We start from the raw sequence: 22,250 nt of genomic DNA, 5'->3' as shown, positions 1-22,250 counted from the left end.
AACATAAGGGAAAGAAAAGGGGGGACTACACGGCCCAAATACATTGAGCTTACTGTGAAAACTCATTTTTGCAGATAGAGAGAAGATAAAGCACAAGGTAAAGACTAAATTGTGCATTTTCAGGTTCTCAAATGCAATCTTGCCTTGATTTGGGTCTCAATTAACAAAGCACAAGGACAGCTGAGTCTGTGGCAGGTGTCGCTGGGCATACAGGTCCCAGAGTGATGCCCAGTGACAACAGGTGGGTCTGCAACTGCAGGTGCCCCTCACCTGGTGACCTTGAGGAAGATGGAGCAGTGTATTGGGCACAGTGCTGGGTTTCTGGGTACAGGAAATCAGATCAGAGCAGCCCAGAGGAGGACTGTGTCTGCTCACAGAAAACATACCTCACAGATCCTATTAGAGCAGAATAAAGAGATCATAACTGGCCACCTGTCGGCCATTTAAGATCTGGTTCTTCCTTTCATGCTCTCTGTCATTTATATCACACAGTCCCCTCTCCCTGCACACAGGCACTCAGACTCAGAGACATGCACATGCACACGTACAACACATACATCCCCAGCTTCCACCTCCCAACACACTCCCGTCACCACACATGCATACATACATATAAACATACAAGCATACGCACAGGTGCACACACACCCTGAAGTGCAGACTCCAAACTCTAATAGATCTGATTTAGTCTCTGAGGCCGAAGCTGCTCGGACTGACATGCACAGGCCATAAAACCACATTTTTGCACCCAACACCCCTTGGAGAGAATCTATTGCTCCCAATTTAGAGTTGAAAGACAGAGGCCATGATAGGTGAAGTCATTCACTAAAGATCCAACAGCTAGTTGATGGCACCACTGAGACCACAGCTCCTAACAGACAGCACATTGACCTGCTGTCTTACGCGAAGCCCATAATGCAGTTTTCATTCCTGCAAGGAGGACACCTATATCTGGGTCCTCTGTCCCAGGTTGTTCCAAGGCTAGGATCTGGTGCACTTTCTCCAAGAGGCTCCAGAGAAGGACAAGGGTCCTCAGGGCGATGAGCCTCCTATAGGTCAATGTCTCTCAAGGGACCAAAGGAGTTTGAGGACCAAGGGGAGTGAAAAGACCCCAGCTCTGTGCAGTCTGGAGGAAGCTGCATCCCAGGGCAATGAGCTACCCCAAACCTGTGTGGCTGTGGGATAGCGGCATCCTTTGGGTTGATAGTTCAGACCTTTGACGGTTCTCCAATCCAGGGCTGCACCGAAACACCTGCTATTCATGTTCATGAAGGCCCCTATCACTCTTCCTGTCTCCCATCTGCTTGACTGTTACCAGTAATAAACACACTTCTAAGCATTATTTGTTCCCTGGAATATCCTGGAATACAAAATCCTATTATAAAACCAGATTCTGTTGTTATCTTAAGTATCTTCTTTCAGGCCAATTTCCTTGCCCTCTACTTTTTAGCACAGTTAAATTAATTTTTATGCTAAATAATTAAATCATCAATCAGGGAGTACATGCCTTCTAAGAGTGAATGCCCATATCACGGATGGAAATCCTGTTTTTGTCCCAGCCCTGAGTATAGGAGAGGCAAGATTAGGCTCAGAATAAAGGACAAGAAAAACAGTATTAAAAAAGTACTAAAATTGGTATGAAATCAGAAATGACAGCGAATAGCCAAAGTAATCTAGAACAAAATAACAAAGATAGAGGCATCATGCTCTCAGGTTTTAAAGTATATCATAAAGTTATTTTAAGCAAAACAGCATGATCTGGCGTAAAAGCAGACACAATAACCAAAGGAAAGGAGGAGAAAGCCCAAAACTAAACCCAAGTGTTTATGATTATTTGTTCTTCAACAAAGATGCCACAAACACACAATGGGGCAAGGACAGTCTCTTCAATAAAAGGTGTAAGGAAAACTAGATATCCACAAGCAGAAGAATGAAATTGGACACTTATTCCACACTATACACAAAAATCAACTCAAAATGGATTAAAGACTTGCATAAAAGACCCAAAATTGTAAATCTACTAGAAGAAAACATGGGAGGAAATCTTATGACATTTCTCTGGGCAATTATTTCCACCACAGGACTCCAAAAGCAAAGACAACAAAAGCAAAAATAGACAAAGGAGGTTTCATCAACTAAAAAACTTCTGCACAGAAAGAAAACAAAGTGAAGAGATGACCCATGGACTAGGAGAAAGTATCTGTAAACCGTACATCTGATGAGGGGCCAATATCCCAAATATATAAGGAAGTCAAACTACTCAATAAGAAGAAGACAAACATCTCAATTTTAAAATGGGCAATAAACCTGGCCCACAGATTTATGGAAAACATACTCAACATCACTAATTATCAGGAAAATGCAAATTAAAATCACAAAGAGGTCATCATCTGTTAGAATGGCTTTAAACAAATAGACAAATAATATGTGTTGGTGAGGATATAAAAAAAGGGGACCCTTGTACACCATTGGTGGAAGTGTAAATTAGTACAGCCATTTTGGAGAATAGTATGGGGGTTCCTCAAAGCACTAAACATAGAATTACCATATGACCCAGCAATCCGGCTTCTGGGTATATCTCCAAAAAATTGAAATCACTATATCAGCCGGGCTCAGTGGCTCACACCTGTAATCCTGGCACTTTGGGAGGCCAAGGCAGGTGGATCACAAGGTCAGGAGATCAGACCAAGCACATATTCAAGCATATGGGAAACAGAACAGGATAGTAGTGTCCTTATCATCATTAACAGCTTGGATCAAGAAGAAGCATTAAGCATACAGACTCACGCTGTAATGAAAGCTGGGAGAAAGACGAGCATCAAAGGGATCTTGAGGGCAAAGGCAGCTCTTCCCTCCCATTCACATGCCCACCTCCTCTCACTACAGCTTCTGTCTCAGGCCTTCTCCCAGCAGAGCTATAAATCCAGGCTCACTCCTCACTCTACACACATCCACACCTGCTCTCCCTCCTCCAGGTGACCCCAGCCATGAGGTCCCTCGCCATCCTTGCTGCCATTCTCCTGTTCGCTCTGCTGGCTCAGGCTAAGTCACTCCAGGAAACAGCTGATGACACTGCAACCCAGGAGCAGCCTGGGGAAGAAGACCAGGACCTTGCTGTCTCCTTTGAAGAAAATGGACTCTCTACTCTTAGAGCCTCAGGTAGGAGACATCAATCTTGCAGGTCTGCAAAATCTAGAACAAAAGGATTGGAGACAGGCTCTGGCGTCAAGTGTGGAAAAGTCTACCTCACTTGAGTGACTTTACTTAATCTTCCTGGACCTTGATTTTCTCATCTCTGAATTAATCAGTGAGAACCAAACACATCTAAAAGATTTTCTTTCTTCTAAGACTTTGTTTCAAGATATTTCTGTGAAATTTGCTACTTTTAAGATAGAAAGAGCTACACTGACTAATTATTTGTAGGTCTGAATGGGTAACTTAGTTATAGAGAGAATATTTTACTTTGTCCATTGGCAAAGCTTTTAGAACCTAGAGAGGAACCTATGGCTGTGTTTCAATGTAGGCTAATGGGCTTGATTAAATATTTCTACAATATATACGTAGATCCAAACATCATATTGTGTCTCATACATATACACAATTATTATTTGTCAATTAAAATAAGGAAATAAGTAAAATGTTAAAAAAAAAAAAGTGTGCATGAGAGAGAGAGAGAGGGAAGGAAGAATTTGAATTTGGAAGGTCTTCAAAGACTCCTTGAGCACCAAAGTATTTGAGTCCATGACATGAGCATGCACAATGCAGCATCTCAGAAACTGATCCAGGTGCATTACGGAGCCTTGTTAGGACATGAAGATCATACATGGAGGTCAAGATTAGGGGTATGGATTAAGCAGAATGAAGAGTAGGTAACTCTGAGGTTGAGAGGTATATTGTTTTACCAGGGAGCAGGTAATAAACATGTCCTGAATAGACTCAGATGGAGAAAGAGCTATGATCTTGCATGACTAACACATAGCTAGTACGATTTCTTGTCATTTATGACAAAGACATGAATTTTCTCCATCCTAACATGACTGATACAGTGTCTCTTGTTGAGACTATCTCAGTTAGTCTGGCTCTGCCTGTCCTTTTCCCACCTCCCTCCCTGTGCCTGACCCTCTCTTCTTTCCACAGGTTCTCAGGCAAGACTCGCATGCATTTGCCGACTCAGCCGCTGTTTGAGCGGTGAGTCCTACTCCAGGAGGTGCAGCCGCGCCTACCTACTCTGCTGTCGCCCAGCTTCCTAGATAGAAACCAAAGCAGTGCAAGATTCAATCCAAGATCCTGAAGAAAGAAAAACATTTCACCCTCTATACCTTGTATCTTTCTATGTTTTTCTCTCCAAAATAAAGTTCAAGCATTAAACTTAGTGTGTTTGACTTTTTAAATTTTCTTTTCTTTTTCCTTTTTTTCCCCCTTTTGCTTTTTTATATGGTGGTTTGTATGTTTCCTTTGTATGGAGAATTCTGATCCACATTAAGTTAACTGGTCTTTGCATTCCAATGATGCACAATTTGAGCGTCATAGAGCAATAACAAAATAGCGAAAATGAATATAATTGGGTTTCTTCTTGTTGTTGTTATTTGAGACAGTGTCTCACTTAGCCACCCAAGCTGGAGTACAGTGGTGCAGTCTCGGCTCACTGTAGCGTTGACCTCCTGTGCTCAAATGATCCTCCCACCTCAGCCTCTTGAGTAGCTGGGACTACAGGCATGTGCCACCACACCCTGCTAATGTTTTGTACTTTTTGGAGAGACAGAGTTTCACCATGTTACACAGATTGGTCTTGAACTCCGGAGCTTAAGTGATCTGCCCTCCTCAGCCTCGCAAAGTGCTAGGATTTCATGCTTGAGCCACCATGCCTGACAGGATATAAGTGTTAATTGGAATAGTTTGAAACTTAAAAGTTCAATGCATTCCTAATGATACTCAAACAATAGAAGTTTACAATGAGAGGCAAAAAGTGGTTGTTGGCTCAAAGGAAACATAGATCTGATGGGCTATGTTCACTTGTCCTTTAATTTTAAAAAGTGGGAAAGCATTGCTACACATAATTTTTGAAATTTTAAGCAGATGTGTTAAATACATATGCTATACATTAAGCTTTATTTCACTCTGTTTTGGTAAGTGATATATAACTGTATCAACAAGATAGAATAAAATAAAGTTTAACAAGGAAAAACTTAAAACTGTGCCAAAAACAGGAAAGACTGACAAGCATCAGTGATTCAATTAACAACCAGATAGAAGAAGAGTTCAGAAACTGGTGACCATAGTGGTTGAGGCCCAATAACCAATGAGACAAATGGTCCCTTACTGTTCCCCAAAAGGTTAATTAGACCAATTTTTAATGAAGGAGTTGGTCTCAACTCTCCATCCCTTCAAGCATATGAATTCTATTTGTTATAATAAAGCTATACTCATTTTAATAAAATGCTAGTGAGAAAATATATGTTAATATGTTTTTAATTATGTCAATGAACCAATCAATAATCATAATGATAAGACAATTGGCCATACACTTACGGCTGTGCAAAAACCTACAGCTGTGCAAAAACTGTGCAACAACATATTTGTGAGAAAGGCAAGTTTCTAGAATTAAAATTTATATAAAAGACAGGGACTGAACAGTGCCATGATATGACGAAAAAAACCCAAACAAACATTTTTATTACAACAACAACAAAAAGTCTCAAGCTGATAATAAATAACAACTAGCCTGACTTTGATTCATCTTAGACACATACAAAGCACTGTTTCCCGATCAAGGGTCAGCTGTTTGACCCTAGACTTGCAATCTCGTTTAGTAATCTGGGGTCTCGGAAGATCAAGAAAATCATAGGAAGCAGTAATATCAAAACAAATAAGAAAAGACATCAAATCCATGATATGGGCCCTTCTATATCACTTTTGATATAATGAATGAATAAGTTTGTGATCATTGTTCAGGAATATGTTTATCTATTGTTTAAGGTGTTAGATGTGTCTAAAAACAACCAGGCATACTAAATGTATGACATCAATGTAGATGAAGGGAATTTAAATAACCACTGTTGTATCAATATTTAATACTCAAGAACTGGTTTAAACTTAGTATAAATAGTGATGAGATTTTTTTCTGTGCACAAAAGCTCTTTCAATATTAAAGAACCTACCAAGCTAGTGCATGCTGGTGCTGCCTTTCCTCATCTGATGGTCCTTAGGGAGAGCTCTCCACTTTACAGGGAGATAGGTGGTGGGGGCTGGTTCTCTGCCTCAGCAACCCTTCTCAGCAGGACTCTCTTCCACTCTTGCTGTCACACCTGGTCCTGGAACTGGAGGGCCAGCAAGAGAGCAAGATAGAGGAGGGAGAGAATTCTCATGCACCACCCAAAAGGCGAGGCTTTCTGGCAGCAGGAACCAGAACGGGTAGTGGAGAGACCTCAGATGCTGAATACAAGTACATCTTTTGGGAAGATAAAGTCACTCTACAAAGTCTGTGAACTTAGGTCAGGTTGGTGTGTAGGGTGAAAGGGAAGCATTTTCCAAGTCTCACCTGGTTGACTAAAAGTCACCGTGATGCTCCTCTATTTAACTGTTTTACTCACAGCCAAAATTGACTGGTTGTTTGGTCTCTGCCCTTTCTTTTTGATGTGTTCTGCTTTTTGTTTCTTCGGTGTTTTGTTTTGTTTTGTTTTGTTTTGTTTGAGATGGAGTCGTCCTCTGTCACCAGGCTGGAATGCAGTGGCACGATCTTGGCTCACTGTAACCTCCACTTCCCAGGTTCAAGTGATTCTTCTGCCTCACCCTACCGAGTAGCTAGGATTACAGGCAAGTGCCACTGAGCCCAGCTCATTTTCATATTTTTATTAGAGATGCAGTTTCACCATGTTGGCCAGGCTCGTGTCGAACTCCTAACCTTGAATGATCTCCACACCTCGGCCTCCCAAAGTGCTGGGATTACAGGCATGAGTCACTGTGCTGGGCCAATGGGTTCTGTTTTTATAAGAATCTTGAATAGTATCTCCTGTTCCTCATCAGCCTTTATGTAAACATCAGCTACAAAGTGGAAGTTTGTTAGAGGCTCCACTGCTCCATTCAGAGCAGCTACAGTATAAGGAACTCGAGGTTTTCCAGGCAGATCTCTTCAATGTTCACTTTTCCCTTGAAGCTAAGACTCTTGTCTTCTATTAGCACAGTGATCAGGGGATATGAATAACTTCCATGGAGTAGGACTCCAAGGTCATGGGGGAGAATACCCTTCTCTCTACTGTGAGTGAAACTTACAGTAAGAAACAAAATAAATGTTTCCTCAGGCACAAAGCTGTTACACTGAGCATCAAGTCTCTGGTCAGGAGGAGAGCAGGTTATGCAAAAACCATGATAAACAGAAGATGTTCTTCACCCTTCCTTCAGGCAATGGGAGGCTTTTTCTAACTGCTAACAGAAATTCATGGCTCAGCATGGACTTAAACAAAAGGTCTGATAAAAGGCACTTCACTCTCATTTCAACTGAGTCCTACATATATTTCCTTGTCTTTCCATCCCACACATCCTCATTCTCATGTCCCAACCCCAGTCAGTCTAACTGCAGATCTTCCTGTTCTCTGCTGCAGAAAATTCAGGTGACCATACAAATCAAGTGTCTACCTAAACTGTGTGTCTTGGTCAGGAACTCCAGAGAAACAGAAGCAAAATGATGTGTATGTATAGAAAGATTGTTTTCAAGTAAATGCCTCATGTGACTAAGGAGCTAGCAAATCAAAAATCTCCAGGATGGGCCATCAAGCTGGAGGTCCAGGGAAGAGTCACACTTGCAGTTCAAGTCTGGAGCCTGTCTGCCGGCAGAATTCTTTCTTGCCCAGGGAAGGTCAACCTTTTCCCTTTTCAAGCCTTCAGTGGATTGGATGAGGACCACCTACATTAAACAAGACAATCTACTTCATGGAAAGTCCACCAACTTTAATATTAATCACATACAATAAGACACCCTTACATAAATACCCAGAATCATGTTTCACCAAATATCTGGTCCACTGCAAACCAGCCAAGTTGACACATAAAATTAACCATCACACTGAACTTTCAGTTTTACTGGGCAATCTTCTACGTCTCTGTATTTCAGTCTTGTTCCAGTTCTTTAGAAGGACTTCAACAATATCTTAGTTCTATCATATTCTATATCATGTTTTTCATAGATTAAATGCTTGAAACTTTCTTTTTTTTTTTTTTTTTTTTTTTTTTTAACAAGACAGACTCTCACTCTGTTACCCAGGCTGGAGTACAGTGGTGTGATCTCAGCTGACTCCAACCTCTGCTTCTGAGGTTCAAGCAATTCTCATGCCCTGGCCTCCCAAGTAGCTGGTACTACAGGCATATGCAACCACGCCCAGCTAATTTTTTATGCTTTTAGCAGTAACAGGGTTTCACCATGTTGTCCAGGCTGGTATCAAACTCCCAATCTCAGGTGATCCACCCACCTTGGCCTCCCAAACTGCTGGGATTACAGGTTTGAACCCCCACACCCAGCCTTGCTTCTGAAGCTTTTGATCCATCTTATATCTGTGTGTACAAGTAATCTGATAGTTGTTTTGCTTGGATTTATTTTGATAAACTTATATAATTATGTAATTGGTATTACTATAATTTGAGTATGTCCTCCAAAAGTTCATGTTGAAACTGAATCCTCAATATAACACTATTAAAACGTGGGGTCTTTAAGAGCTCATGGGGTCTTCAGGGCTCTATGCCCCCGAATGGATTAACCCATTCATGAACTAACATGTTAGTAGATTGTCACAAGAGTGGGTCTCCTGTGAGTCTCTTGTAAAAGCCAGTTCCTCTCAGTGTATCCCACCTCACAATGTGACACCCTGTACCACTGAGGACTGCAGAGATTCCTTATCAGCAAGAAGGCCCTCACCACATGCAGCCTCTAAACCTCAGACTTACCAGCCTTCAGAATTGTAAGAAAAAAGGGTATTTTCTTTATAAGTTACCCAGTCTTAGGTATTCAGTTATGGAAACTATATATATATATGACAGCTACCATCTTAGGATCAAGGAAATATGGCAATATTGGTTAATATCCATTCATTGCCACCATTGTGTTAGACATCACACCAATTCCTTTCCCTACTACACATGAGGTAGGAGAGAGACAATTATCTAGATTTCAAAGATGAAGAAATGGAGGCCTGCTACATGGAAACCCATCCTTTAGTCTTCGGTATACCTGATGTTGCATAAGAAACAATAGTAAACAGAAAATGAAGACCTCCCCCGATGGACAAAGGAGCCAGTCACCAACCTTAAGAACATGGCAACGTTCAATAATTCAAAACAGCAGTTTTTCAGAAACTCAGCAAACTTTGTGATGACACAGAAAAGTAATTCAGAAATGTATCAGAAAAATTTAGCAAGGAGATCAAAATAGTTTTCTGAAAATCAAACATAAACCCTGGAACTGAGAAATAAACTCCCTGGCAGAAAACTATCAGACTCTCAAGAACAGAATTGATCAAGTAAAAAAAGTTCAGTAAGCTCAATGCAGGTTATTTGAAATACAAAGCAAGAGCAGAAAAAAGGGAAAAAGAATGAAGAATACCAATTAAATATAAAAGGTCCTCAAAAGAGCAAATCTAAAAGTCATTGACCTTCAAAAGGGAGCTGAGAGAGGGCAAGGGCTACAAAACTTAAATAAATAATAATAGAAAACTTTCCAAATATAGAGAAAGATATAAATATCTAGGTACAGGAAGGTCAAAGATCATCAAATAGATTCAACATAAATAAGACTATCATAAGGCATATAGTCATTAAACTCTCAAAGGACAAAGAGAGGATTCTAAAAGCATCAAGAAGAAACAAGCAAATTACACGTAAAGGGGCTCCAATTCATCTGGCTACAAACTTCTCAGTGGAAATCCTACAGACCAACAAGGAGATGGATGATATGCTCGAAGTGCTGGGGGTAGGTAGAGGGAAAATCTTCCCACCAAGAATACTGTACCCAGCAAAGTGATCTTTCATATATTGAGTAGAAATAAAGTTGTGCCTGACTAACAAAAACTAAGAAAATTCATTACCAGACCTGTCTGTCTTAATACAAAACTATAGAAGGTAATTCTTTAGTCTTTAAGAAAAGAGTGCCAACATGCAATAAGAAAACATCTGAAGGTATAAAACTAATTGGTAAAAGTAAGTACACAGACAATTTTAGAATATTCTAATACTATAATTGTGGTACGTAGATCTCTCATATCTCTAATATGAATACTTAAAGGCAAATCTATCGAAAACAGTAAAACAATTTGTTAAGAGATAGGCAATACAAAAAGATGTACATTGAGACCAAAAAAAGTCTAAATGTTGAGGGGGAGGGAGTTAAAGTATAGAGTTTTTTAGGTTTTTCTCTCTTTGTTAGCTTGTTCTACTTTCTTTGTGATCAAAGTCAAGTTGTCATTTGTTCAAAGTAACTTCTTATACACATTTTATAATCTCCATAGTAACCCCGGAGCAAAAGCCTATAATGCATACACTTCTTTTTTGTTTTTTGAGACAGAGTCTCACTCTGTCACACAGGCTGGAGTGCAGCGGCATGATCTCAGCTCACTGCAACCTCCACCTCCCAGGTTCTGGCCATTCTCCTGCCTCAGCCTCCAAGCAGCTGGAACTACAGGTGTCCGCCACCACCCCCGGCTAAGGTTTTGTATTTTTAGTAGAGACGGGGTATCACCGTGTTAGCCAGCATGGTCTTGATCTCCTGACCTCATGATCCACCAGCCTTGGTATCCCAAAGTGGTGTGATTACAGGTGTGAGCCACTGAGCCCAGCCTGGATTACACTTTTTTAAAAGCATAGAATGAAAGCACTACCAGAGAAAATCATTTAACTGCTAAGGAGGAAAGTTATAAAAGAAGAAAGAAAAGGAAGAGATGAGTTACAAAACAACCAGAAAACAAGTAACAAAATGGCAATAGTAAGTTCTTACCTATCAATAATAACATTAAATATAAACTAAAGTCTTCAATTTATAGACATACATTGGCTGAATGGATTGAAAATCAAGATCCAAGTATATGTTCCCTACAAGAAAATTACTTCATCTATAAAGACACAAATAGATTGAAAGTGAAGGAATGAAAAAAGATATTCCATGAAAATGGAAACCAAAAGAGGGCAAAAGTAGCCACATTTCTATCAGACAAAATAGAATTTGAGTCAAAAATCACAAAAAGAAGCAAACAAGATCATTACATAATGATATAGTGGTCAATTTAGCAAAAGGATATAAAAATGTAAAGAGCCTTCAAATGCAAATATTAATGTATCTAAAGAGATAAGCTGCAATACAATAATAGTAGAAAACTCCAACAACTCACTTTCAGTAAGAACTGATCATTTAAACAGAAAATTAACAAAACCAAACATCAGAGTTAAACTACACTCTAGCCCAAATGGACCTAACTGACATTTACAGAATATTTCATCCAACTGATGCAGACTATACTCTTCTCATCAGCACATGGAACATTCTCCAGAACAGATCGTATGTTAGTCCACAAAACAACTCTCAACAAATTTTTGAGTCAAAACTGTATCAAGTATATCAAAATTATATCAAGTATTCTGACCACAGTGGAATACAATTTGAAATCAATGATAAGAGGAACTTTGGAAACTGTACAGACACATGGAATTAAACAACATGTTCCTGAATGACCAATGGGTCAATAAAAAAATAAGAAGGAAATTTAAAGATTGCTTGAAACAAATGAAATTAGAAACAGAACATAACAAAACCTATATTCAAGCCATACCTACTCTTAGGTGGTCACTGGTAAAATGACACAAAGAGTTTGAGTGGGACAGAGAGATCGAAGACTTCAAAGAAAGGGACAGCATTTCAAGTGTGTTTTCACCATTCTTGACCAAAACATCTCAAGGACCAGACACTGCTGTGACCACCAACACCAATCGCAAATGCCCAGAGCCCAGGAGAAGGGAGCAGGTGTTTCCCACGTCCACCCCATGAGATTCTGACGAGGTCTCAGCCCCAGACTGGGCCTCTGTCTGTCTGAAGAGGCGGTTCAGGTGTCCAGGCACCTCACTGAAACACTGCACGGCCAGGGAACCCAACACAGATTCCAGGGAGCACACGGGCATTCTGACAGACAAATGATCCCACTCTTTCCCCTTTCCCTTGTTTAGATGGTGAAGGAAACACACAGAACTTCAGATTGTGAAGGCCAGGAGACTCCCTTGGTTTCTAGTAACCGCCACTGCTTCAAAGTCCTGAGGTCCCTGAACTGACGTTCCATATTGTTCCAAATTGTGGGCTGGGTCAGGTTGACTCTATCCAGAGGGCATCTGCATTTCACCCGGAAGTACACCTGACTCATTTCCCAGACCTGGGGTCTCCCCTAAAATTTCACTTTGTCACTGACATCTTTCCTGATTTCTCAATTTTAAATTGCAGCAACTTTTCTGGGCAATCTCCATCCCACTTGTTCTCTTTATTTTTAACTGTAGAATTGTAACGGTCTCACATTCTGCACACCTCACTTACTCTCTGTAACATTTCCCTCCCCACTCTAGAAGGGAAGTTGCATGTTTTGCTCCTTACTGGACACAGTGTTCAGATGACCGCCGAGCACATCGTCAGAGATCAATAAATTAATTATGATAAAATTAATCATATTCAATATCACATAATGATATAAAATGAGATTATCATTACTAAACTGCATAGGAAAAAATGAAAACTACAGCAGCAATGCAGGCCACATATCAGGTTTTGTGACAGCATGGAAAAAAAAGCCAATTAAAAACATTGAAGGCTGAAATACAGAAAAATATCCTTGGGAAAATGTGGCTTCATGAAGCAATAGGAGTTTAGAAGAAAGAAAGAGACTATTTTGGTTTGGAGTGCAAGGAAAGACTTCATGGTGAAACACAAAGGTATTTAAAATGTGGGTAGATTAAAAGAAGGGGTAGAGTACAATGTTCGGTGGAGAGAATAATATCAGGGCAAGAAATATGCAAGGTCAGGTCGACCTCCACTGAATTTAGAGGAATGGATGTTGCAAGACAGAAGGATGGAGTAGAATTCAGGCTGATGTGCTGAGGAGCATCCATAATCCAAGGGAAAGGGTCACATGAGGATGGAGCATCCCTGCTCCTCTGTGTGGATAAAGGCACACTGGGAGCACCACATGTGGCTTCTGCTACTGCAGTCTAGGGTGAGCAATGACAGCTGCAAACTCTAGGACAGAGAATTCAGGGAGAGGTATGAGGGTCTCCAAACAACCAGGGCCACTTGCTCGGCCTCAAGTAACACCCAGAACTGTTCACTGCGATGCACGAACACTCTACGTTCACTGATGACATACAAGAGATTTTCTACCTCTAACCACTCGTGTGGTGCAACAATGAATAACGAATAAGTCAGATGCCTCATCCCTATAAATGTAATTACCCAAGAGGGCAGCAGCCCTGTCTCTGTGGGAGGATAGGAGCCTTACTCCAACAAGCACAAATGAGCAAACACTGATGGCCCAATCACACTAGCCAGCTTCCTACCTAACGACCTCCAGAACCATCCTGCTAGCTCCCCCAAGGCTTAAATTCTCCTGCCTTTGGCTTGAGGTAAGTTGAGTCCAAGGGCTCTTCCTATGACAGCGTTTTGACTCCTATTGCAACAGTCCTCAATAAACGTTTCCTTGACATTTCTTGAAAGTCTTGCTGAAATTTTTCTTTTACAAGAAAAATATACAGTTGTTTTTTCTGTATCTCTGTTTGTTCTGAACTCTGCTTACAAACAAAACCAGAATGTAAGAGATGAGAAAAGTACTCGTTTCCTTTTCTGAAGTTCTGTATTTCTTCCTTTGCCACTAAAAGCTGAACAACTCATAAAAATAAAAACTAAGGGAAAGAGTTCATTCTAATATTTCCTGGCAGATCACCCTCCTGACCTCTCAGTGCTTTGTCCTCCTGGATGACCGTGACACCCGCTTCCTCTTTGCCCCAGCCCTCCACCCATGGCCACCCACTGACTCCTTCCGCCACCTGGAATTCCTCCAGCTCTGAACATCAACTATGAAGGTCCCCATCCCTCACTCACCCACTGTCCTTCCAGCCTCTCTCGTAGCTGTCTCTCCTTCCCTGCTGATCAACATCAACAAGGCTCTTCTCCCCCGGGGCTGTGCATGGGAATCGCCAGGGAGCCTGATGCCCAAGCTGCCCCCAGGACACCTGTCATCTGCTCTCATCTCCTGTCCTCGTGCACTACACCGTCTTTGCCTCTCAGGTTGTCTGAGTTTGGTATTTTTGATGTTTTTCACACATCTTAGTGGGGCCTTGAATTCAAACGTCAAACCACAACAAGCTGAGTTAACATTTTGACTCCTATATCTTGGAATTGAGGGGGAATTCTGGCTTCAGGAAATGCTTGATTTAAGGACTCGAAGCATGAGTCACATTGTTGTCTTCCCATTTATTTCTCTTGGTCTTACTTTGGGCTCTCTCCGCAGGTGACAGTCATGTGAATCATGGTCATCTCTCTGTGATCTTCGTAGCTGATCTCCTGGAGAAAATCCCTACTTCCTTCCCATTGTTCCAGCCAACGCCCAAGTCCCATGGCCGACTCTGAATCTGTCACTGAGGGTGGAGGTTGGCACCACACCTGGGTCCCATACTGCCCCTGCACCCCAAGGAAGAATTTAAACTAAGAACAGTTGACAGGGGATCGGTTGGTCATTGGAAAAAGTCCACAATCCCATTAACCCACCATGATGGTCTCTGCATCACACTTTGAAAATAAAGTGAGAAGATCCATCAATATTTTAGAGAAGCACAAGTTGACATGCAAAAAGTGCTCAAGTCCAACTTCTCTCCATGACAATGAGAACTTCTCTCCCTGTTCACCTCCTGCTTTGTAAAAAGCCACCACAAAATTTAGAGGATTGAAACAGCATGATTAAGTCTTCACTCACACATTTGCAATTGGGGCCTGACTCCCTCCAGGGGCATCAGAGAAGAGGTTCTGCTGGGATCTGAAGACCTCGGGGCTGAGACACTCCTGCACAGGGGCAGGCAGTGCTGGCTCACCTGGGAGCTCCGGAAAGACTGAGGGAAGAGACTGTGTGACGTGCTGGAGTCGGATCATGCTGGCTCATGGGAGAGGAGTTTTTGTGAAATAATTGTTAAATCATCCATAGCTGGGATAATTTTAAGAACAGAAATTTAAAAACACTGCAAATCAGAGGTTTTTTTCCCCCCCAGGAAGCAGGATGTTTTGCATTCTCTAGCCAGTCCTTGTAGGTGGGCTCAGTTCCTCTCCCTGTGCAACGCTCAGACTTCCTCCAAGCACGATGCCTGGGCTCCAAAGTCACCAGCGTTCATAGTCTGTCTGGGCTGCTAGCAAAATAATGCCATAAACCAAGCTGCTTATAAAAACAGAAATGTGTTTCTCATGGACTGATAAGTCCAAATCAACGTGCCAGGAGATTTGGTGTCATGACAACTGCCTTTCTGATTCATAGATGGCATCTTCTCGCTGTATTCTCACCTAGTGAACCCTCTCACCAAAGAGGGAGCTCTCTGGGGCATCTTCTATAAGGGCGTTAGTGCTACTTATAAAGCCTGTGCCCTCCTGACCTTCTTACCTCCCAAAAGCTCCCACCTCTTATACTATCAATTAATGATTTAAGATATTAATATATGATTTTCAGAGGGACAAAAACATTTAGGTTGTAACACCATCCAGTAGAGAGGAAGTGAAAGATACCAGTTCATCAGGCCCGATCCCAGAAAAACAGCATGGCACTAAGTCAGGTGCATTCAGTTGGTCAAGATGTTATCCAGTCTCGATTCAAAAGGAGACAAACCTCCTTTTCTGTGTGAGGAGAGTCAATGATTTAGGGACACATTTTAAACAGCATAAGGGAGTTATTCCCTCACAGTTTTTTGGAAAATTGCTGCAGACGCCAACGGCAGACACATATAAAACTTGTGAGAGGTGACTGGGAAAGGGGGACAAAGGGCAGGGACTCAGAGCTCCTGCCTGTCCCAACTGGATATGCAGGCCTGGAAGTTGCTGTTTAGCACAACAGCACCAGGACCTTCCCTTCAGGATGGTGGACAAAGTGCTGAGGGGAGGGACAGGGGAGTGCTCTCTGAGAAGCTGGGAGGTGGAGGGTCCTCAGAGCTCACCCCCACGCAGCCTCCGCCCTGCCCCATGATAACACACATGCTATGTTCCATGACTGCCCTTCCCTACCAGGTCAAAACCACGTTCCCGGGCCCTGCCCAAGGTCTACACACTCTGTGTCTGCTGGGGCCACCAGACAGCCTCAGCTGTGTGAAAATATCCTTGCTGCTCCTAAAGGCCTCTCTCCTTTCACACCCACACCGGCATCCCCACCCACAGCTTCTCCAGAATATTTACTCCAGCCTGATGGTGTCAACGTTCTTATGGAGAGTCAGCTCCAACCTTGTGCAGGCTCACTTCACTATTCTCTGGAAATTCAAATGCATGTGTATGAGAGAACAGTTTCAACCATGTCTACACTGGAAGTCTACACTTGTAGAAATTCCTAGAAAAATCCACCGGGGTGGGGGTCATAGATGGTCACAACCTCAGACCACAGTGCCCCAACCCAAGGGGCTGTCAAGAAAAACCACAGCCTCACCAGAACCAGAGGACTCCAAGGAATCTCACATTCATGGTGAGGTCACCACTAAACCAGGCTCTCCTTACTGCTACAGGGTAGGGACCTCGCCACCCCCAGGACATGGTGCTGGCTTACATCCAGTACCTGGACCCCCGCTTTGTTGCTCTCTTAGTTCATGCTTTGTTGAGTACCCTGCAGGTGACTTCATAGAGTGGTATTTTGCTGGGAACACCATTTGTCTTCATGTAACCCCATTAGCTACATACACCCTCTAGTACAAGGAAACCATAGGGCCTAGGTCACACCATGAGGATGCCCTACAAGCTATGCAAAAACTATGCACTTGAGAGACCTGTGTGTAACAACACCACATCCAAATCTAACCAGCTCTCCCCGTAATAGCTCTCTCATGAGTTACTGAGGAAATGCCTATGGATTGGAGTGTGTTCTGTGTGCAGGAGGCTGGTCCAGGTTTCACTTCTGTAGGACACTGGACGTTTCCCAAAACCACCAGACCTTCCCCACATGCACACACACCCCTTCTCATTTTGCCTCTACATCCATATCCACCGAGCTCTTCAGGCACCTACTAATGCCCTAGAACCTAAAACCATCATCTGGGGCCCAGTTCCCCAAATGGCCCAAATTTCTTCCTCTGCTGGGATAAGTCCAGTGCCCACTTCCTCCAACGGTGGCATTGCTGGGCCTGCTACAGATCAGGAACTCACTGCTTCCTCAGAGGGGCAGCCGACCTCACTGCTCTGGAACAGCGACCACGCCTCGCGAGGCTTGAGATGCCTCCTCCCTCCTTAAGACTGAGGGAGACGCTTCAGCTCTCACTCCACTGTCCCCGGTCCTGCACAGCGCAGTGCCTGCTGCCTTCACGCAGAGCTGCAGGGAGGCCCACCCAGCCTGTGGGACCAGCGCTGTGCACAACCTTCCCAGGGCGGCAGGGGCTGCCCAGCCAGCACACTGGGTTCAGCAGCCTCACCGTAGGGATTTATTGCCTCAGAAGTGACTGCATTCTTTTCTCATTTCCAGATACCTTATTCCATCTAACTCACTAGGAGAAGGAGGAGGAGGGTAGAGAGTGGTACATTTTAAAATGTGCACTGGTCCCCCTAGGACTCCCCCTCAAATAACCCAGGGAGGACCATACCAGCTCAAGCCTGGTTATCCCAAGCACAAAGTAATCATCCCACTCATGGCGAGTGTATGGTGGCCACTAAGCCTGCCCAGAACTGGCTTTGGAACAAGGTGTTTGAGCACACAGCACCAGTCTTGCTGCCCCCTTGGCCCCCTGCCTTGTGGGACCTCTGAGACCCATTTGGTCTCACCTAAAAATCTCAGGATTTCTAGACCCAAACAGTCCTAGCAAATTGTTTAGCCTGAACTCTCTAAGATCAAGCAAAGAGGTGAGTGTGCCCTCTAAGAAACCACCTGGGGTATGTACATTCTTTTTTTTTTTTTTTTTGTGCAAGATTTAATAAAAAACAAACAAAAATAGGAATGGTTGCTTTCAACATTTTCCAGGTTGTGAAAGGTTTGCCACGATTCTCAGGGGTGTGGTTCTAAGCGGCATCAGTGGAACAGATACAAAATGCCGTCTTCCTCCCAGGCCGGAAGGCAGCGCACCTTCTCCTCTTAACAGCCAGACTAGCGGGTGAGGAGTCATTGCTATGACCCAGGCCAAAAGCTGGAGTGTCCGCATGGCTTTTTCTCTGACCAGTGGGGATTCCATCTACCCTGAGGTGTGCTGGCCGGGCCCTGTTTCCACACCAGCACGTGGTGAGACAGAGTAGCTTATCAACAGGCTGCTGGGCCTTAATACTGATAGTGAGTGCAGCGGGTCACAGCCAGGAAGGGACTAACACAGATGCCCTCCCAGTCCCCACTGCTGGCCTAATTTTAGAATACCACGGAAAAGAGCTTTGATGAAGACAATAGGAAGTCAACACAGCAGAGTGGTGTGGACAACCCAGAAGCCAGCCTCACACATTCCATGCCCACAGTTAACGATGACAACAACAGCAATAATAATAATAAAACAAAGGTACAGGTGAAAAGCAGCACTCGGAGTGTGCTGCTGCAAGCTGGGGAAGGCGCGTGCTCAACTTGGAGAGCCAAGTTACTGGACAGGAGGTCCACGGAGCCCTCCGTGACGCCCGACCTGAATTTCAAGAAAGGCTGGCTGACTAAGCAGTATGAGGACGGCCAGCGGAAGAAACACTGGTTTGTCCTGGCCGATCAAAGCCTGAGATACTACAGGGATTCAGTGGCTGAGGAGGCAGCCGACTTGGATGGGGAAATCGACTTGTCTACATGTTAGGATGTCACAGAGTATCCAGTTCAGAGAAACTATGGCTTCCAGATCCAAACAAAGGAGGGCGAGCTTACCCTGTCGGCCATGACCTCCGGGATTCCGCAGAACTGGATCCAGACCATCATGAAACACGTGCACCCGACCACTGCCCCGGATGTGACGAGCTGGTTGCCAGAGGAAAAAAACAAGAGCAGCTCCTCTTTTGAGACATGCCCGAGGCCTACTGAGAAGCAAGAGGCAGAGCTGGGGGAGCGGGACCCTGAGCAGAAGAGGAGCCCCGCACGGGAGCGGAGGCGAGAGGGCCGCTCCAAGACCTTTGACTGGGCTGAGTCCCGTCCCATCCAGCAGGCCCTGGCTCAGGAGCGGGTGGGTGGCGCAGGGCCCACTGACACCCATGAGCCCTTGCGCCCTGAGGCGGAGCCTGGGGAGCTGGAGCGGGAGCGTGCACTGAGGCGGGAGGAGCGCCCGCAAGCGCTTCGGGATGCCGGACGCCACAGACGGGCCAGGCGCTGAGGAGGCAGCCCTGCGCATGGAGGTGGACCGGAGCCCAGGGCTGCCTGTGAGTGACCTCAAGACGCATAACGTCCATGTGGAGATGGAGCAGCGGTGGCATCAGGTGGAGACCACGCCTCTCCGGGAAGAGAAGCAGGTGCCCATCGCTCCTGTCCACCTGTCTTCTGAAGATGGGGGTGACCGGCTCTCCACACACGAGCTGACCTCTCTGCTGGAGAAGGAGCTGGAGCAGAGTCAGAAGCAGGCCTCAGACCTGGAGCAGAACCGGCTCCTGCGGGTATGTACAACAAACCTGCCTTGCTTAGCAACACAAACCGAATTGGTCCTCATCTCACCGGGCGTTCTCCAATACACCTGTTTGTCCAGACAGCTTTGACTTGTTTTTATGCTTAGACCCCGGGTTCCAAGGAGGCTGGTTCAGGCCAGATTCCAAATCCTCGTCTGTGTGTGGGTGGCATTCTTAGCCTAGTCTCCTTACGGAGTAGATACTACGATACACAGGCCAGGCTGTCCCAGCGGCTTTCAATATTCCTTTGATCCAGGTAGTTCAGCCTCAGCCACCAGTGTAGGCATCGCAGGGTCAATTGTCTTAGGAGTCGTGGAGAGTTCATAGTTGGGTGCTGCCCGGGGCCTGGCCAGGGCTGACCATAGACAAGGCGTCCCTCTGTGAACTTCTATTTTAATGCCAGCTTCCCAATAAATTTCTCAACTGCTCTTACCAGCAGGTATTTAAACTACTCAATAGAAAGTAACCGTGAAAATTAGGACACCTGTTCCCAAAAGACCCTTAAATAGGGGAAGTCCTTTCCTGCTTGTGCACAGCTGCACGTATAGCAACATGAGCCCTGGGACAGGGGACTGCCCTCTGCCCACTCTGGTGGCCTTGCCTAGCTTAACAATCTGTAAGCAATACAATACAAAACTTAAACTTTCATGTTGCAGTTTCACCCCTGAAGCTGTGTTCTCAGTCTGACCCGTGACTATGGGTCCACCCCAGACGGATCCAGTGAGGGCATATTTTGCTGTGTGGGACTCTTTGCTGCAGAGGGTAGTGGCTATGAGCTCAGTTAATAAACTCAAGCAGTTTCCTTCCAAACACACGTGTCCTACTTAACATGTCCAACAGAGATGATCATACCAATAGCTCCTAAAACATTATTTTTTTTATTATACTTTAAGTTCTAGGGTACACGTGCACAATGTGCAGGTTTGTTACATATGTATACATGTGCCATGTTGGTGTGCTGCACCCATCAACTCGTCAGCACCCATCAACTCATCATTTACATCAGGTATAACTCCTAATGCCATCCCTCCTCCCTCCTCCCCCCTCCCCACAATAGGCCCTGGTGTGTGACGTTCCCCTTCCCGTGTCCGAGTGATCTCATTGTTCAATTCCACCCATGAGTGAGAACATGCGGTGTTTGGTTTTCTGTTCTTGCAATAGTTTGCTGAGAATGATGGTTTCCAGCTGCATCCATGTCCCTACAAAGGACACGAACTCATCCTTTTTTATGGCTGCATAGTATTCCATGGTGTATATGTGCCACATTTTCTTAATCCAGTCTGTCACTGATGGACATTTGGGTTGATTCCAAGTCTTTGCTATTGTGAATAGTGCCACAATAAACATACATGTGCATGTGTCTTTATAGCAGCATGATTTATAATCCTCTGGGTATATACCCAGTAATGGGATGGCGGGTCATATGGTATTTCTAGTTCTAAATCCTTGTGGAATCACCATACTGCTAAAACATTATTTCATTTTGAGAAAAGTCTACTCATGTTCTTTAGTTTTTATGTTTTATTTATTTATTTAAAGAGATGGGGTCTCACTATGTTGCTGAAGCTGGTCTCCAACTCCTGGGCTCAAGCAATCTTTCTGCTTTGGCCTTTGAAAGCACTGAGATTGCCTTTGTGAGCATCCTGCCAGCTCATTGGCCCATTTATTATTCAGATTAATTGTTTTTTGCTATTGAGTTGTTTGACCTCCATGTGTATTCGGATATTTACCCCTTCTACCATGTAGGGTTTGCAAATATTTTCTCTCATAATCTGGGTTGCCTTTTCATTTAGTTGATGGCTTCCTTTGCTGTGCAGGTGCTTTAGCGTTCAATGCAGCCCCGCTTGTCTATTTCCGTTTCATTGCCTGTGCCTTTGATGTCACAGCCAAGAGATAATTGCCCAGATTAATGTCAAAAAGCTTTATCCCTATATGTTCTTCTAGTAGTTTATGGTTTCAGATTTTATGTTTAGGTCTTCAATCCATTGAGTTGATTTTTGTATGTGGTTTAGAAAAAAAACCACATATACACATATCTCAAATTCTAAGGTAGTATACATTAGACACATACAATGTTTAATTGTCCCATGTATGTAAATAGAGCTGAGAATAATAAACATATTTTTATCTTTCAATCAATTCTATCTCTATCTCACAGAACTTGTTTCACCTATAGCCTGATGAGGTTGCTGTCCTCTCTACCAGCTCCTATAGGAGACTGCTCATCCCCTAACCTTGAACACCCCTTCATGAGGGTAGTAATGCCCTTGAATCCTGCAATGAATTACTTCTCTACTCCAGTGGAATTCAGGTCTGTTATGCAGGTCTGGATCTCTGAAGAGAAGAGGGCTCATTTTCAGAAAATAAGAGGCATTTATTCCCTGAAATTACTGAATTAAAGCACTGATTCTATTTTTTTCTGCAATATTAAAAGTAAATATTTAAGAAGGCAAAAATGGAAAAAATGGTA

At 43.7% G+C, this 22,250-nt stretch overlaps 1 protein-coding gene across 1 annotated transcript; it reads left to right on the top strand.

Annotated features, from left to right (window-relative positions):
• Positions 1–2,987: 2,987 nt before the first annotated feature.
• Positions 2,988–22,013, top strand: LOC105525765 (myosin phosphatase Rho-interacting protein-like). The gene is given in 7 exon segments (XM_011961510.1): positions 2,988–3,159; positions 4,138–4,188; positions 14,123–14,307; positions 16,776–16,856; positions 18,571–19,446; positions 19,448–19,771; positions 21,957–22,013. Coding segments are annotated over 7 exon segments (1,746 nt in total).
• The last annotated feature ends 237 nt before the right edge of the window (positions 22,014–22,250 follow it).

This window comes from Colobus angolensis, unplaced genomic scaffold (genome assembly GCF_000951035.1).
Source record: "Colobus angolensis palliatus isolate OR3802 unplaced genomic scaffold, Cang.pa_1.0 Scaffold559, whole genome shotgun sequence".
NCBI lineage: Eukaryota > Metazoa > Chordata > Mammalia > Primates > Cercopithecidae > Colobus > Colobus angolensis.
The sequence above is the reverse complement of the archived record's forward strand: the minus strand, read 5'-3'. Positions and strand labels throughout refer to the sequence as shown.